The sequence below is a fragment of the Natator depressus genome, chromosome 7, assembly GCF_965152275.1.
Source record: "Natator depressus isolate rNatDep1 chromosome 7, rNatDep2.hap1, whole genome shotgun sequence".
NCBI classification, from domain to species: domain Eukaryota; kingdom Metazoa; phylum Chordata; order Testudines; family Cheloniidae; genus Natator; species Natator depressus.
The window spans coordinates 67390701-67409705 of NC_134240.1; the positions used below are offsets into that span (position 1 = coordinate 67390701).

At 40.1% G+C, this 19005-nt stretch overlaps 1 protein-coding gene across 4 annotated transcripts in view; it reads right to left on the reverse strand.

The window, feature by feature from the left end:
* Positions 1–2967: 2967 nt before the first annotated feature.
* Positions 2968–19005, reverse strand: part of RASGEF1A (RasGEF domain family member 1A) — a 252548-nt gene continuing 236510 nt past the window's right edge. For 3 of the 4 annotated variants that reach the window (XM_074958700.1, XM_074958697.1, XM_074958698.1), the window contains 9 exons: positions 15390–15611; positions 14678–14752; positions 14259–14351; positions 12133–12235; positions 11756–11835; positions 10851–11042; positions 7252–7375; positions 6856–6928; positions 2968–5711 (listed from right to left, as the gene is read on the reverse strand). In XM_074958700.1, the coding sequence (XP_074814801.1) occupies positions 5687–5711; positions 6856–6928; positions 7252–7375; positions 10851–11042; positions 11756–11835; positions 12133–12235; positions 14259–14351; positions 14678–14752; positions 15390–15611 (987 nt within the window). In that variant the 3' untranslated portion in view covers positions 2968–5686. The remainder of the gene's footprint in view (positions 5712–6855; positions 6929–7251; positions 7376–10850; positions 11043–11755; positions 11836–12132; positions 12236–14258; positions 14352–14677; positions 14753–15389; positions 15612–19005) is intronic. The other variant, XM_074958699.1, reaches the window with a different exon arrangement.

Genomic DNA, 19005 nt, shown 5'->3' on the forward strand with positions numbered 1-19005 from the left:
AATTATGAAGGAAACACAAGTGGATTCTCCTCATGAGTTACTCTGTTTCTTAAATACTCAGGCAATACTAAAAAAAAAAAAATAAACACACACTGATCATCTTTTGGCTGTAGTTGGATAAGAAGATTCATCTGAGTTTACCTTTATTCCTCTTGCTTTCCAGTTTTTTTTTATCAGTACCAAGCACAGATTCAGGAAACCACTTCAGAACATCATACATCCCACTGACTTCCAGCACCCACATAAGTGGTTACCCGAAAAAGGCTCATAACACCTAACGGGATCCTAATGGAAGACCACTGATAAATCTGACACGTTTAATACAACTTCTAACCCTAAATAAAAATAAAGATTAATATCTGAACAGCAAATAACCCTAAGTTCCAAGGGCATCTTGATCTAGACCAATTTAGAAATATTGGGGCCTACTTGTAAAGTCTGTATCTGAGTTCAAATCTCACCTCTTCCTTCTCAAAAAAAGGTAGGAGTCATTTGGATCCAGAGTTTTGGTTTGGATTTGGATCTATTTATTAATTCCTGTGTGTGTGTGTGTGTGTGAGATATATATATGCTAGAATATTGCCTTCAAATTCAGTAGTGTTGTAGAATCATGACAAGATTTCTTTGTTTTTGCCATAATTTACTGGCAAATTTGGTTTTGAATGGACCCCATTAAGTAGTTTCAGATCTTCATATAGTTTTGTGAAAGATTTTTACATATTTTAAGATATATAGAATTGTGGTTTTGATTTTTGAAGTTAGTAACACAAGGAACAGCTTTTTTCATTAAATATCTGATATGAATCTTAAGAACATCCTGGTAGATCAGACACAAATGTATTTCCATCGCTTTAGTGTTTAGAAATCTGCAGTGCATGTCAAATGTAGGGTGTTTCTCTAGCTTAGGGTAAGGAAGAAATTCACAATCTCTTGAATAGGGCACAAAGAACTAACTTCAATTTGTACATTAAATATAATTCACGTTTCCTGTTCTTATGAAAAGATACTTGAGAACAGAGTAGGTTGCATTGCAGTAAGCCATGTTGAATCTGGTGCCAGGGTACTACTGCCATTAGACATACTTACACTGAATTTAGACAGGTTTCTTTCCTTTAAAGGTTCTGAATCATCCCACAGAGATAATTAGGTTTCCAATTGTGCCCTCAAAATTACTGCAAATCCTTTGCAGAAAGGTACCCAGAGATTTTATTTCTAACTGTTCTGAGCCTCTAGGCCCATCTCTGAGTGGTTGTGCGAACTAAATGTCGAGAAGAGGCTTTCAACTTAGAAAGTTTTGTGAATTGCTTTTCCAAATATGACGCAGTGTCAGGGCAGCAGTATAGGAGGTCTATTGAGATATGCAGAAACCTCAAAGCATAGCCAGTTATCTCTACCTTTGCAGTGATGTATGTGGGAGGAAGAATTTGAAAAAAACCATTGTTGAAGTCTGGCTGCTCACTGAGCTAGAAATTCTTCCTAGATAGCCTGCACTAATGGTTTAAGATGAACTATTTCTGCAATTTAATTTTATGGGAGTGATTATCTTGCTGTCCACACATTCCTGTTTTATGGCTCTCTGCAGCCACTAGCAACAGTAGGTTTCTAACCTCTGTGCACAGGCTTTTCTGATTATTTGGGCAGTGCGAGAACAGGTAGTCCTGAAAAAACCGAGTAGCTCAGCTGTATTTCAGATTGCTCAAAGGAAACATCTGTGTCTTAGTCTGTTCTAAACAATAATCAATTCCCCTTGAGGAGGACATGAATGTCAGTTGACTAGCAAAGTGAATTTTGCTGTTTGGGGGTTGTTTGCTGGAAAATTTTACTCCTCTGAGATTATTAGTTTGATAAATCAAGTTCTTTTTTGTATTGTTCAAAAACATCTTACTAGCATTGCATTATTGCTTAGCATATTCACATTGTGTTCAATGAAAGTAAATGTCTGGAAGGCAATTCTATGGTTTATGCCCATGCCTGTGTCGAGTAAAATAGCTAATTTAATTGTTAATGACTGGATGGGAGCATGATTGGAAGTGACTCTCTCAGTACGTAATATGCATATTCATTGCGAGGATGAACTGACAATCAGGAAAACACCTGCCAGTTGGTTCCTCTTATTTATGGTAAACATCATCTTCTCCAACAAGCTATAATGGGAACCGTTTGTGATGAAAGCTGTATTGCTCTGCTCTGCAAATCCACTATGAAAGTTTGGTTGCTAAGACAATCCACTCTGAGTATTTGAGACTGCCACAAATCAGCCCCATCAGTTCACCAGCACTCTTTTCACGGATGGAATTGTATGATTATGACATTGGTAATTGGCTTGTGTGCTTGGATAATGAGGCAGTATGGATAGGGCATGCGCCTGCAATCTAGGAGACTTGAAGTCACTTGCTTGACGTGTTGCATGACCTTGGGCAAGTCACCTCTCTGTCTCTCTCATTTTCCCTACCTGTAAAGTAAATATTATTGCCATAGCACTCTGGGTAACAAGAAAACATCCTACAAATACATTGGAAGCAAGGGGAAAACCAAGGATAAGGTAGGTCCGTTACTCAATATGGGTAAGGGAAAAACAATAACAGAAAATGTGGAAATGGCAGAAGTGTTAAATGACTTTCAGGTTATATGAAATGTTGTTTTAAGCAGTTAAACTGCCTATTTTTCTGCTTATCTTGGAGCAGAAGTATGCTATTATGTATAGGTATATTTGAATATATAGTTCAGTGTGTGTGAAAAAACATGCTCTCAGCTGAATGCTGCAGTAGATTTTCCTTGAATATATTGAACTCTTCAGTGGCGCATAAGGTAAGGTCAGATATCTATAAGCCCAGGCTGAAATTTTAGCCAGTCAGCTGAATCACAAAAAGCTACATTACCTGCCAATGTTGGATCGCCTCATTCAGCCCTCAGTTGCAACTTCATCAGATTGCAAGAGAAAAATAACCACAGACAAAGTTTAGCCTGGTTGAAGCAACTTGGTTTTTATTAATGCAAGCACATCCAGTCAAACACAGAATATCCTGCTTTATGGTACAGCTTTATATGTAGCAATGCAGCTCAGAATAGCAGAACACAGTATTTAAGGAATGTATCAAATTGAAGGAGGAAAAAAATTAAAAACAAACCCATGTAGACACTGCACTGATTTCAAGTATATACTAGGACTGATAGACCAGTGAAGTGCACATTCATGTAAAAGCTTTTTTTCAATACACATACAGAACGTGTTCTAAAATTGCATTTCAAATATATATTTTCTTAAATTTTAAGCATCCCTTTTAAAATTTCAATTACATAAACAAAGCTGATATACAATCCCTTTTATAGTGTCTGACTATATCACTAGCTAGAACATCTCTGAAAGTGCAAAACACTGTAATAATACAGTATAAATATTCTTACTCTACCCCAGGGCTGAAAATCAGTACTTCAGCACAGGAAAAATAGCAGCAGATCACAAGAAACAGAGCTATCCTCTCTCTCTCTCTCTGAGCCGTTGATGTTCACAGCTAGCATTTGTACTTCCTCCTTCCACTTTAATCCGTTTGTTTAATGGCAACTATTTAACTTTTGTTTGTTGCTCTTTGATCTCAGTGCTATGGGAACAGCAAAAAGTCAATTCCTTCCCCCTGCATCCTCCCTTCCCCACCTGGTGTATTTAGTTTTCATAAGAACAAATATCTAGGGGAAAAAAGCTCTCATTGGAAACATATTAAAGGCTTAACACTGCAAACGCTTACTGTGGGTAAATGCAAATGGGACTACCTAGGATTGTAAGCATTCAGTAGGAAGCATTTGCAGGATTGGAACAGAGAAATTGCTTTAACAGACCTGATCTGTGGTCCAGCTAGTCCAGCATTCTGTCTCCAACAGAGGTCAGCGCAAGATACATCAGAGGAAGGTACCTGCCCACCTGGATGACCAATTACAGAACTAACTTTCTCATAGGCCAAGCTTCTTCCCAACCCCCTCAGCTGGGGATTGGTTGATGCCCTGACACATGAGCGTTTGTATCCTTTCCGAGCTCTTGATGGCATTGAAACAATCCTTTCTAATGTAACTGTCTGGAGGTTCTCATTATCTAGATAAATATCCAACCCTCAGGCCCTAAGAGAACAAGTGCTGGGAAGGAGAACCGACAGTCATGGGTAATAGTACGTTCATAAATCTTAATCTGAGACTGATTTTTTGGTCTTCTTCCTGGTTCAGAAATTATGGGAATGGGGAGGAATAAAATCTTTAAATGATGAATAATTTTTTTCTGAAAATGGATAGCCTGAAGTGTAATATGAGCTGCTTAGACATCCTGGTTATCATAGCCAAATTATCCTAAAATCAAGAACAGTTAAAAGGAGAAATGAGAAATTGGAAACATCATTGGTTTACAAATCATCCCTAATTTGGATCTGACTTGGGGTTTAAAGGCCTGATCCAGTGCCAGTGGATGTTTTTCCATGAACTTCAATAGGTTTTGGCTGAGGCGTATAATGATAGCTTGAATATATGCCAGAATAATCGGCTGCCATAGATTCTTAGTTTTAATTGGTTGTCTGTCAATTCAGGCTAGCATTTTCAAAGGGACCTAAGGAATTAGATGCCCAAATTGAATGGAAATGGCATGTCTCACTCCTTTAAGCTTCAGCTTCAAAGTTGATGTCCCAGTTCACGTCCCCGCCCCCTCTCTCACTTTAAAACTTATTTTCCAAAACACACATTAGATCCATCTTGAAGAGTTTATCTAGATTAGACACCCTTTTCTTTTTAAAATAAATCCCTGATAAAGAAAATGAAAAATATTCTGCAGCCAGAACTCAAAGGATAGTTCCCAGAAGTGTTAATACTTAAAAAAAAAAATAAAATAAAATAAAAAATCTAGCAGTTGTCCCGTTTCTTCTCTTCAAAGCACGTAACAAAAATATGTTTTGCTGCACTTTCATTGTTGTAGGCAGGCATACTCTAGTTCATGTGCTATATCTTCCAGTTTATTTACAAAGTACATTATAGCTGGTTTTTAGACATCCATATTTTTATTTTGTTTGCTTCCATCCCAGAATCATAGAAGGTACACTGGACAATTTCAGTACCTTGTAAGGCACTATTCTCCGATGTAAGAGAGGAACAGCCCCACTGCGGATGTCTAAGGCCCTGGTCCTGCAGACACTGATGCACCTCCTTGACTTGAGCATGCGAGTTGTCCCAGGGGTTTGAATGGGACTCTTCATTCCTTCCCTTCAACTCCTCACCTGCTTAAAGTTAAGGAGATGTGTCAGTGTTTGTAGGATTGGGACCTAACGGTATTGAACCTGTGCAGTGTTTTGGTTGTATTTGGTGTTTGTATGTTGGGGTTTTTTCTTTTTTTAAGGTGGAAGTAATCAAAAGAAAAAAGATTTGGATGTCATTAGACTAAGACCTCACCATGGATACCATCTCCCATGATACACTTCATCTCTGAGAACAGGGCCCTGCCCTTGTTTTTTTAAAATAAAAACCAAAATCCTTCACTTTTAAGTGCCTTAAGGTTGACATGTGAAATATTTACCACATTTTTATTTCATAAAAGATATTGTATATACAAAACAGACCTCAGCCAGTGAGGTCTTGTTTATCCCAACCCAAGACATTCACTATTTAAAAACAAAGTTCTTCCTGTGTGCTTTAGATTCTGCAGATCAGATCCAAAATCTCAGGCCCTATTAAGCAGAGTTGTCCTAGAAATGAAAAAAATAAATCACATGTATTATAGCAATTCTTCTTCCTACCACAATGAATTCTTGTTCCAGGTCATGAAGTTGTGTCAGATTCCTTGCTTTTATTAATCAGAATTCTTTCTTTAAGGGCCAGATCCTAAACTGTGATAGCTCAACTTAAGTCAACAGAGATGCTGATTTATACCAGCTGAGACTCTGGCTCTAAATCGTTCCTCCTATCTGATCAGAATGGCAAGTGTGTGAATGATGAATGTGCCGTCTAATGTTAACGCAATTGTAGAGCTTTCAGAGGTATCAGAGTATTCAAAGCCCAAGTATAGTGAGCCCCATGGGGTAGTGGACAATGGAAGGTGATCTAGGCACATTGTGGCTGCTTCTCTGCAGGAGTCCTCTCCCTGTCATAGAATATCAGGGTTGGAAGGGACCTCAGGAGGTCATCTCGTCCAACCCCCTGCTCAAAGCAGGACCAATCCCCAACTAAATCATCCTAGCCAGGGCTTTGTCCTGACCATCCCCTGGCATATGTGTAGAAAGGGCAGTCATAGTTTGGCTTCTTGCACTGTCAACAGTACTGCATTTCCCAAAGGTTAGGTGGGTTCAGGCAAATACTACACCCTCTCCAACACACTGGCTACTGCTTGCAGGGCAGTGCTGGGTTTAGTGCATGCTACACCTCCTGTATGTAAGTAGCAACTACTGCTCTTGAGCAGGCTCCTCCATGCATTCCTGGTGGCCCTATGCCTTCCTCTGCATTACCCTGGCATGATGTCTCCCGCCATCATTGCAACCATAATTTAATGCTGAGAAGTACCACCCTATTATTCCATCTACCAGCCTCTTCAGGGTTTCTTGAACTAGGATCGTGGAGTCAAAACTAAATGTTCAAAGAGGTTGAAAATCACTTATGAATAGTCTCGGGGCCTACATTTTAATTTCAGTGTGTGGTGTGCACAGCTGAGTAAATCAGTTATTTCTCTTTGTATGCAAATGGAAAGGGGAAATTTTAAAATCATCCATCCATCCACACCATACATGGAACGTTCAATTCTGGCTGTGTATATGCCGAGTGCACAAAGTGAGTGCATTACAAAAGAGATTGTTTCTGGATACAGAAACGGGCTACAATTTTGAAAAGATTTTGTACCTGAGTGTCTTCCAGCTGTCTTTTTCCATGTGATTTTCTGGACCTTCACTTTCGAAGGATGCTATAAACAGAGCTAGATAATAAAACAAATAAGAGCGATCAAAAATGGATGTGTCCAGTTTCCCTTTTCTTAAAGAATCATTAAAATAATCAATGAAATGATGTTGGTAGGTACCAGGTTAGTAAAATGGGCAGTGGCAGTACAAACTTATCTATACTGCCATGTCATATTTCTAATGTGACCTGGAGGGCCATTTCAGGAAGATAGAATGGCATTCTGACTTTTTTTTTTAAAACACATTCCTTTATTTTTCCTTCTCCTGTGCTCTTCCCATGTCAATGCAACAATAGAAAGAAAGACCCACTATAAACTTAAATAAAAGACAGAGCTTTTACCTTCTTCACTGTAAATAGGTGTCGTGAGTAGATAACTCTGGATCTTCTTGTCCTTCTCAAAAGGACACTCTACTTGTTTCCATGTTATGAAATCATGAATTAGTCTTGAAATTTCCCAAAATTTCTGTATGAGGCAATAAAAATAACATACTATTAAATAAATATTTCTTTGGTTTCCTATCAAATTCAGTCAGGCTCCTTGGCCTCAGGTTCAAGGCCCCTCAATCTTGCCCTGGCTGATGTCTCTGCTCATTTTCCTCTACTCCACCTTCTCACTCCCTATCCTTTCTTCTTACTGCTCCTTTTAACATTCTTTTGCTCCTAGCTTCACACCTGCTCTTCTGGAACAGTCTGTCTCCATTTGCCAAACAACAAATATTTCCCTCCTCCTTTATATCCCACAGTCCACCTTCCTTTTTCTCCTTTAGAATCACGAGCTGTTGACCCATTTCTTGTTTTGTGTGTGTGATCTCGCCATTGTACTAAAAATTTCAAAGCAGCCCTAAGCATAAGCTCTTCCGAGAAAGGGTCTTAGTTCATTTGTAAAGCACCCCTTAAATTTAAACTACGCAAACAATTTTTAATAACTTATGGAATCAACAGCTTTTTTCTTCCCACTAAATATTTCCAGGAGCACCATTTCTCATATTTGTTAGAATGAGTGTGGTTGTGTATGTGGTGTGTGTGTGTGTGGTTTTTTTAATCAAACATTGTGCTTTTAGGAGTATATACAGAATATCAGAATGTGTCTGCAATTATTATTCAGGGAGCGAATCCAAGTCTGGTCCAAATTCTGCTATGTAAATCAAATTGTGTGTGTGTGTGTGTGTGTGTGTGTGTGTGTGTGTTTAATCTAATAGCAGCAGCCATGGACTGAAGTATTAAGTAGGTTTCGAGGAGTCCAGTGCTGTTTCTGCTGAGGTCAATGGCAGTTTTCTCATTGACTTTAAGTGGAAGCAGGATTGGTCCCAGGTCTGTACTGTAAATAAATTCTGTATTATTGGATGCATTGTGTATTGGACATTATTGATGTGAGATATTTGATATATAAATGAGGGGGTGTGTGGGAAGAATGGTAACTGCTATTCCTAGGTATTAAGATGTATTCTTCGTGTTTGCTGGGCAGATGAAATGAGGACTTGCGAATTATCAAATGCCTTAAAAGGATGCATTGGGCTATAGCAATGAATCAACTTGGGCTAGAAAACATGTTTTATGTTTTTTTAAATAGTCCAAAGTGGAAATTCTAGCCATTGGAGTAGGGATTCTAAAGACAAACATTCTAGAGACAACTCCATGCCCTACTCTGACTTTTCTCCCAATCTATAACTCCTTGTTAATCCTTTATTAGTGCAGGGCAAGATGGGAGCTCCTGGTTCAAGCCCTCGTTTGCTTTAGTACACTCCTCTGAGAGAGTCAGTGTTCTCTCCTGGTGCCATTTACCAGAGCTGCCACTTTTGGCCATTGTAATCTTTTCCATATGTCTCGCAATTTTCTATAAAGAGCAAATTCCTACAGGCTCTGACCTTTACTTAGCTTCTGTTCTCTGGAATCTGGATCTGACATTTGACAGATGTTAAAGTAGTGTTGTAACTACTATCCTTCACCACCCACCCTCAATCCTTTCAGGATTCTGAATGCCTTAATGTCACCTATTGCTGCAAGAATATAGACCTAGTGGTGTTAGCTTTTCTATTTAAGTTCTTTAAATAGTTCAGGCTGTCTCACACAATTCTTCCTCTGTAGCAATCTGGTTCCTGAGCAGTCAGCTAGAAATGTGCTTAGAATTCCAAATGTGCCTTCACTAGTCCAACCCATGCACCTGGGAAAGAGTATCTAATGGAAAAGAAAATAGGGTACCCAACTTACCTCCTCCTTGCTCACCTACTGGAAGAGTCTGTTGTGTGTTCCTTCAGTACATTGATTAGCTTTTTTGAACTACTGCTAAATACCATTTGGCTGCAGTATGTGGTTATTCGGCACAGCAGCTCCAACTGACCGTCACAGAATTTGTACAGCTAAGCTTATGTGCGCTGCTTTCAAGACTTAGGAATTTGTGTTTCTTTAAATTTCTACAGTACCTTGTGACTCCAAGTTGATCCCCTCTCTCTGTCTAGTCAGTTTTTTCCAGTGTTTTCTCCATTGCTGGAGCTAAGCTTGATAGACCTACGATGCAACATCCTCAACCTCGCTTAGATTTGTTCTCAACTTTAGGTGTAACATCCTCCTAACTCTTCGAACCCATTGGGTACTTCCTCTATTCCTAATACCGTCTAAAGATCGTTCTGTTAGAGGTTCAATACTTCTCTTAGTATTTGAGGCGGAACCATGTCAGGTCTAGATGAATCTTCAATAAGTCAAATTACTCAGAGAGAAACTTCAGTGACCTAGTTCTTGCCTATATGAAGTAGCAGTGTGCATTAGATGGGTGGGATTTCTAAAGCACACCAATGAGCTGCACACTAAACTAGCCTGTGTAAACCCTGTTTGAAACAGCACTACATTGATGAGCACGAGAACTTTTATTTGTGCCAGTAGGGTCTACATGGGCCAATTAGTGCATAACATGATGGTGTGCTTTAGAATTGGACCCCTCTAGTGCTCAGTGCTGCTCCTTGTAGACAAGCCCTTAGTGTGAACTTGCTTGAATCAGGGTATCTAGATTAGGCCCAATGTCAACTAATCAACTGTTAGCAGCCAAAACACTTTTCTTGTCCTACTCTTGAAAAAACTTCCATTTTCCCTTCAGAAGAATGAACCAAAGTTAACTTGATTTCTGCTGCATCTACCCTTTTATAATCCAGCAAGGCTGCTTTTGTGCTTGGAGATTTTTTTTGTTTTCACAACTTTTGCTATCTTTTAATTTTCTACACTGGCTCTTTAAAACCATCTTTTGTATACTCTCAATACTATTCTATAAATCCCTCCATCCACCTCCACATGTGATCTTGTAATTTTTCTCTTTCATGACTTTTCAAACATCTTATTATCCTAACTCCCTTGTTAGGTGGTGTTGAAGGATTTTCCCTTTTAGCATCCTTCATACTTGTATTTCATCACACTGAATTCTACCCAGCATTTCCCTCTTCTTCTCTGCTGAAATCCTGTCTTCTTTCAATTTGATCTGTCTCATGTGTCAGTTTGGTTAACAGAGCCAGTTGATAAGTCACCTCTGTTTGCATACTTTCTACATTTTCTTGTGCATTTTGCCTATTCTTTTATATACAGCTTTTAAATATGATGTCACTAGTGTTTTCAATTGTATTGGAATGATCAGTTAACATAAATGAATTAAATTTCTGCAGTTTAGGTAAGTTTCTCTCTCTGTGTGTGTGTGTGTGGTGGGGGGTGGTATTTGATCTGTAATCTAGATGTACTAAATCCAGTTCATGCTTTCCAGTGCATTATACTTATAGGAATTAGATATCTAAAGCTCACAGTCCTCCCCCTGGAAAACTACTTGCCTCTGTTTATAGATTACAGGCAGCCTGAATAATTTAGAAGACATACTTATACTGGGCTATAAGAATTCTCTATTTATAAATATTTGGGAATATACAGCATTTGATTATGCTACTTCTATAATTGCAGAGACCTACCTTGAAGTTTATCTGTCCATTGGGTAAGCGGTTTGTGTGCATCTTGTGCAGAAAGTAGATATCTTTAATGAACAGATTGAAAACAGGGATGACAATTTTTTCCCGATTGCTGTTGGCAGTCTGAGATCTCTGTGCTGCTCCTTGCAGGGCTGTCCGGTAATTACAAAAGTTGCTGGATGGGTCCATGTGATGCTGTTTTAAATACACCCCCCCCCAAAAAAAAACATTATTATGATGTTTCTCATAGATATATGATTTAATCCAATGATTGTACAATTAAATCAACTGCTGAAAAAAATCAGAGAGTAATATCTGCTTTTCTTTACTTCTTTTAGGATCCACTCATAATCATTCAAGACAGGCCAGTCAATGTATGTAGTTTGGATCTAAGCTTTCCCTAGCAGGTGTTTGGATGCAAGGTATTGGATTGATATTACATTTAATAAATACCTTTTGGTGGTTTAGGGAACATTTAAAGGGAACAACATGCTTCCCTCAAAGACACTTAATCTACATTTCTGTCTGTCTGTTGATGATTGTGTTTTGAGAAGTTTCTTAGTGAAAAATATTTGGATCCCAGATCTCCACTAGATGGAGTACTTTAATTAGAGATCAGGGTAAAAAAAGACACATCCATTTAGATCTAGAGGTGGGAGATATGGTCACTGTTAAAAGGAAGTGCCTAGGAATATCTTTGGTTTGAGAATTCATTCCATTGTTAGAAAAGTGTCATCTGAAGGGAATTAAAAAGAAGAAAATCTATATCAATCTTTTTCCCATGGCAGGGAGAGGACTTCAAGTCAAGAGAAATGGTACCAGCCATCCCCAACTTATATGCATCCACACCTACGCCTAAGGCATTAGTACCTAATTTCTATTAAATAGGGTGTAAATCTTGTATATACCTCTAAAACATCAAATTTGGCTGTTTTGACCTTGGACCAGGTTTTCTTTAGCCGTGCTACAGGACTCAGGTTCATGCCAGCTGAAATGTAAGGGAGAGAAAGATAAATAAAACGAAGTTCAAGTGTACTTTTTTTAAATGTCAGTGTTGCATTTTTACACTCTTGTGCATTTTATTCTTTGGAAGACACGTCACAGCTGAGACTTCCAGCTAACACCTATTGCATTAATCTGTCACGGGTGCATGATACCACAGCAGGGGGTATGTCTACAGATGGAGTCAGTGAAGCTGGAAAATGTGTGACCATGTTCATGTTGTTTCGGCTGTCAAGTGTGGTGGTCTTGACTACAAGCCAGCAGCTATACTGGGGATACTCACAGATAATGGCCATCATTGAGTTGAAGTTTCCAATGTTGAAGCACTCTCTTGCCACATCAATAAAAAATTCCACTATTCTTGTCCGCTGCTTTTTCTTCACAACCTGAAACAAAGAACATGCCTTTGAGAGGAAAGGGAAGGTATGTGTGTGAAGGGGGGTGGTGACTGGTGACCTTCAGAATGTGCTATTGGAATTGGCATCTCTATGGGCTGTCTCCACATGAGAGCTCTTATGAGGCAGCCTTAAGTGTATGCTGTCCAGATTCCCTTTTTTATTAAAAAACAGCCACTGGATTTGGGGCTCCAATCAAGTCCTTGCCCAGTTGAGGGGAAGTGCGGTTCTTTGTTCATATGTGAGATAAAGGTTTAGGGAATAGCATGCCAGACTCAATTAAATAATTTCCTTATACCAGGGGGGAGAGAGAGAGAGAGAGAGAGAGAGAGAGAGAATGAAGCTGCCATCAGAATGCCAAAGATGAACCAACAATTCAAACCTCAAAGAAAAGAATGCCAAACTGGTTTCCCAGAAGAGCTGTAAGTCTTAATTCCAGGGGGAAATTAAAAGGAGAAGGGCAGAGAGTGTTTCTCAAGCGTTAGGTGTTTTTCATTTTCACTAAGGAGATTTTACCCTGACTTCTTAATGACACTTGAGGATGATGACAGAATATAAATAATTTCCCCTTACTGTAAAGATGCTAATGGGTGAGGCTAGTTATCTGCGTTGCACGTTTGGTTTCCTTCCCATCAGATGCAGTGCTGCATGCTGGTTGTGCTTTATCAATGGCTGGCATCCAAAGCCTATTAGTACTAAAATTACTCTCATCCCATTGGCTTAAATTCCTTCATTAAAACTCTCTCCTGCACTCTGACCTGCAGGGCTGGCCTGGCTAATACACATGTGGTCCTCTGTATCCCTTCCATCATTCATCTTCAGCCGGGAACTATTTTTAAACAGGATATGCTCTCTTATCTCGCGGTTGTTTTGCTGATGTCTCATTCCAAAAGAAAATGGTTCAATAGTCACAAGTTTGGCACAATCTTCAGCATGGAGACTAAGAATGTTGCTTTGGTTGCTTTAATAAATGTGTTGGCTTTGCCTGACAATCCTGGAGGGTTTTTTGTAATTGAGTATCCATGGGAGCAGTCTCTCTCTAGAGACCAGAGATAACCAATGAGATTTCAAGAGGCCACGACTGGCATCTTTGTAGCCAATCTCAACAGAGGGTCATAGACTGAGTGGGTGTGGAGACTGAGCTGCTCACAGAGCAGCTTATTCATTTCAAAGAGCTGATACGTGTCGGTATTGATATTGCCCTAGCAGCTCTACAGACTTACACCAGCTGAGGATCAGGACCTAAATCGGCAGCGTCCCACAGACTTCACTGGAGCTTATGCTCACTGAACTTGCAGGGCTATCGGTGCTGCTTCTTTGAAATGTTTATTTCCAAGTGGCAACGTGCTCCCCAAGCTCCAGATGTGTTGATCAAATGAAAGGAGAGCTCTCATGCTTGACACAATGGGAATATGTACACAAAAAGAGATTGCCTTGGGCAGTACAGTTTTTGTGCATTTTTCCATAATAGAAGATCCATTTAGCTTATATGAATTCTCTCTCTTCCCTTCCCACCCCCCACTCAGTTTCTTCTCCTTTATCCTGTGTGTACAACAGCAGAAGGTATTCCCATTGCATCCAATGATGTCCCAAAATAAGCAGAATGACTTAATTGCATAAAAACTGCTGAAGGACAGGGTGAATTTGCAAAGCAGCAAAACATTTGTTTTACTACTGGTAACTTTGGGAATAGCCAAGCATCCTATGAAAACCCCAAAAAGCTACGTTAATCAAACTTTATGGAAGTTCTCCTTCAGTGCGTGTAACTAGCATAAATATGGAAGCTATGAAGAAGTATAAATCACGGGGCTTTGAACCTATAAAACACTGGAACATGTACGTAACTTCATGCATGAGGAGTTCTATGGACTTAAGTGGGACTACTCGTGCACAAGGTGGTGAATTTACTTAAATTTCTACAGGATCTGGACCCGTATGCATAATATCACAACAGTGTGGTTTGTCTTTAAAGGCAGGGTTCTTTGGGGGGAATCTTCTTTCCATCAATACTCACCCGACAAATCTCTGTAGCCACCAGCATGCTGAGGCAGTTGAACCAGTTGTCATAGGCCTCCAAGGTGTAAGTTTTGGTAACATCTCCTCGGCACTGAAAGAGAAGCGGCCGTATATTAATCCCCACTAAACCCAGATAAAGATTACTGTAAATGTATCCTGTCATCACATGTTAACTATAAACCGGTATCCAGTGATGAGGTAACCTCCCTGAACGGCTGCGGGTTATGAGCACAAAGAGGGGTGCGGATATTCCTATTCGGTTTTTTTTTTCTGCTCAGGTGAGTTGAGAGGGAGAAGAGGGCAAGGGCTTATAGATATGTTCAAATGTGTCCAGATGTTCCTGCCCTTTTCCCATCTTCCTCAAATGAAATGTGTATGCGCTCGCGCTCTCTTCTTACTCCTTACCCACACACACACCTTGTGATTATCCAGGGAATCCATGTGGCTGACAATCTGCATCAGATCCTCTGCGTAAATGTTGCTCACCCTCTCCTGCATTGGGGAGAGTAGGAATTGTCAATGTACAAAGACCAGCAGAAACAGGACTCCAGCTGAAAGGTATACCAATGGGGCCTAAGACATTACCAGAGTGGCCTCAATCTCCTACACTCTTTGCTCTAATTATCCTGATTTGAGCTTAGGCACCAACAATGAGTTAACTTGCTGTAGTTCTGTTCCTCTGAGACCCCAATATTCCGAGTGTGACCCTCTATCTCTCTCTAGTACCAGTAGGGAACTAGGAGAGACGCCTCTACCCTGGCACCAGCTCTCGCTCTCCCTCCATTCTTTGTCAGTGGAATTGGAAGGAGAGGCCAAACACTCTGAGGTACCATATGGTTGCCTTCATAATAGCTTGCTATAAAGCTGGCCCTGGCTTTTAGAGACCCAACGTTTGGGGGTGTCTGCCTCCTCACCCCTGAAAGCACTGTACTCTCTTTCTTCCCTCACAGATTTACCTGGTTGCTCTCATGCATTCATCACTTCCCATCTGTTAGATTGGAGCACTTTAATTACACTGAAGGCCTGACCTTACTCCTATTGAAGTCAATGGCAAACTCCTGGCTGTGAATATGTTAACATGCAGTAAATAGAAAACGAAAGGACTGAAGTGTGGAAATCCAAATCTCACCAGTTCAATATGAGTTAGCTGCTGCGCCAAGATCAGGGGGTCACAACAGATGCTCAGTATGTCCTTCTGGGTCGACTGTGGCTTGTTTTTAAGGATGGTTCCTTTATCAGTAACAGGTTGCCTGAATTTCTCTTTTATCTCCTGGTACTGACTCCTTGCAGAAAGGGTCATCAGTAGATTCTGTGTCATCTGGCTGATGATCTTCTTCACGGTTCCATTTTCCTAAGATGACAGAATCATTGACTAGTAAGAACCTTTACTTTGTACTGTGAGTAGAAATATGTGATTGGTATTAGCAAGGAATTTCTGACAGGTTAATAATGCTTCTTAGCATCCAGTATCTTCCATCCTATTATCAGAGCTGATTTTCATGTGGCAAATGAGCCCATCTCAGGGTACTCTAAATATCCGTGTAGATTTGCAAATGAAAACTCTTGCACCCTCCTCCCCAACTTTGCTTTCAAAAGCTTAGCAGCCATTGCAGCATCTCTTCTTGGCTCAGAATACATTTCAAAAGCGACTGGGTCAGTCATTTGAAAGCAGGTGTACTGAAAGGCCGTGGGTCTTCTGCCTTTGTAAGGCTTCTTGTCTCTTGCTGCTTAGGAAGTGGCAAAATACTTGCTCCTTAATCATGATACCAATAGTCTGGCTGGCCTGAACAGGGTCATGGGAATTCCCATGCTAGATCACACTCATGAAATGTTCTAGCTCAGCATCCTGCCTGTAGCAATGGTTGGCTGTGCACCCTGCAATTCAGAGAATGCCCAAAATCTCCACAGTGCACTTGGCCAACAAAGGTGCCCTACTTGAATTTTCCAGAATAGATGTATGAAAAAAGACCCGAGGGAAGAGCATAGACATAAGCTGTTTCACTGACTATATTTCTACTGATTACGCCATTCAGATACACGCACTTTCCATGTTGCATTTCATTACTAATTGGCAATCTGTGCAAGTTCAGCTATTTCTGCTGTAGCTTGATTGCACATCTCCAGCTTCTGATGAACATTTGGAGCTGGGGATGCATGACCATGATGGTCCTTCATGAGTCCAGCAGTTGTGCTCCTTGCCTCACAAAGTGCCAGTGCTCCTCCGGCACAGGTCCTGTTGGAGTAGGAAGAGACTTATGGGGAGACTTTTTGTTTTCAATTAATAATGGGGCTAGAATTTGGGACTGTTCAAATACAGTGTTCTTTCCCATGCCTCCCTGTAAGGTGCACTGGGCTCTCATAAAACATGCCTTCCATGTCTGCATATAACTTCCTGTTTCTGCAAAAAAACAAAACCAAACAAAAAACAAACAAAAAACCCAACCAAGACAAGAGCCTTTCAGTGTTAATCCTTAGCATGATTGACTGTTATCCTCCTTGACAAATGCTATTGGAAGCAACCCAGCCTCTCTCCTGTTCCAGCTGGTGTCTCCCAACAAGTGTTTTTAACACTTGCTCTCATGTAGACTTCCTCATGACACCTCCCTGAGAAAAACAATTTGATCCCTTCCCAACTGCTTGATCCTCCTGTGCCCCTTTAAATACTCCAACTGCCAAACCACAGTCTTCCTAATATGTGTCCTGACTCTCTCTCTTTCAGTTGCCAAATCAATTACCCAGCTTTCCTGTGCTTTTCTCTTTCCCTATTATATCACTCTCCTGGGTTCCCATGCATCAATTCCTTTGAAGTAAGGTGGTGTTTTAAGGGTTAATGTTGTTGCTGTCATGTTCTCTGCATCCAGAGTCAACTGGATGCACTGAAGTGAGGTGGAATGGGTCTGTGACTATTCAAGGAAGCCATCAATGTGCAGTGATGACTGAAAAGTATGTGGCAGATGCGAGAGACGATGGCTATCAAAAATTTGTCTGTCGCATGCTATAATTAAGCAATAATAGTGTCATAACGTTGCTTTACAAGGCAATAATCTGGCTCCCAAGTGGAATCAAATAAGAAGCTGAAGGCAGCGTAGTTTATCTTGATGAGGCAACGGGATTATTGCTAAGCAGCAGCTGGCTGGAGCTATTATTGTTATTATGCTACGAATGCCTAAAATACAAGTTTGCGAGAGTTTCTTTTGGAGTTCTGATTCTACTCTGAGTTACACTGGTTTTTACACCATAAATCCATTGATTTTTCAATAGTGATAGCTGATTTACACCTGCATAGATGAGGGGAGACTGGCCCCCTAGCAGTGGATTATGTATTTTGCAAGATAAGGGAAGAAAGTTTAAATGTAGGAGAAAGTGAGGGTGGTGGGGTGTTTGGATATTTGTGTGACTATGGAGAAGGCAATTGAAATGGGATAAAACTTACGAGTTGCTGACAGTCCACATGGCTCTTCTTAGACTCAGAGATTTATAAATTCACAAACACAGTCTAAATATTTGCTCATTCAGCCACAAAAATCTGTTATGCTGTCCTAGAGTCTCCAAGTTAACATCAGCATGACTGTCTTACATCTGTTTCTATTCACTCCTAATAGCTTATCTTATACATCAAGAAAAACGGGAAGCTGAAAAAGGTGAAAAATTAAAAACCAAAAATACCCAAACCCGCAAATCAAAACAAAAAACAATAACTTTGTTTTAGACGCTGCTTGGTAATTTATTCAAACATAAAAGAACAGGAGACAAACAGTGAGGCTGGGAGCCATTTGCTATTTGTTAGTGTCAAATTACATTTCTAGGGGTCAGACAAAGCCTAGCCCTTCACAGACTGAGAACTTGACATGTAGCCTTGTTAAAAGGATAAATGCTACGATACCATAATAAATGGATGTCGCATGAAACCTCAGCAACCGGTGCTCTGAGCCATTCCATAAAGCCGGTGATTTTTCTCCCAACTGGCAATTTACTCTTGTATATAAAGCCAAAGTATTTCCTCTTGTTCCCAAAAATAGAGATTTGAAATGCTCCTATCACAATGGCTAAAAGTCTGAACTTACTATATCAAAGTGGAAAACGTTTAAAAAATGTGTCAACTTTTTATGGTAGGATCCCCGCCAGCTATTTTCCCCCCCTGTTTATAAAGACAACCAGAAGGGCTATTGTAATCCTACCTCTCTTTCACCTATTAAGACACTGACATTTTCTTAGTAGCATGCAGGTAAACAATACTGCTGACTCAATGAACGGGCATACTTCCTTTTGACAACAGCTGTAGCAGCTAATTGTATAATGACTTATTGCTGCCTCCCACAATGCTGTCAAACCTGTTGCTCTTCATCCTTCTCTTAAATCAAACGAAGCACATACATAATCCTGTTGTCATAAAAAGCTAGGGAGACTAGTCTTTAAACGGATTCAAAACATTAGAAAACATTTTTTTTTCACTTTAATTCTTATGATTTATTCTTTTTTTTTACCATCCTTTTCTTCAATATAGTCTTCCCCTCATACTTACCCCCCTCCCTGTCCCAGTTTCTTTCTCCAGTTTTTGTAGTGACTTCCTTTGTCACGCGAGCTTCCTAACTGTTCCAGAAAAGGATTCTCCATTGCTAGTTTTAGCCACTCTGGATCTACCAAATTGGCAGGTTACTTTGGAGGAAGTTTTCTCCTGGCTTGCTAGACATGAAAGCTCACAATTGTTCAGATTTGTAGCTAGACCAGGGTTGAATAGGCAGACG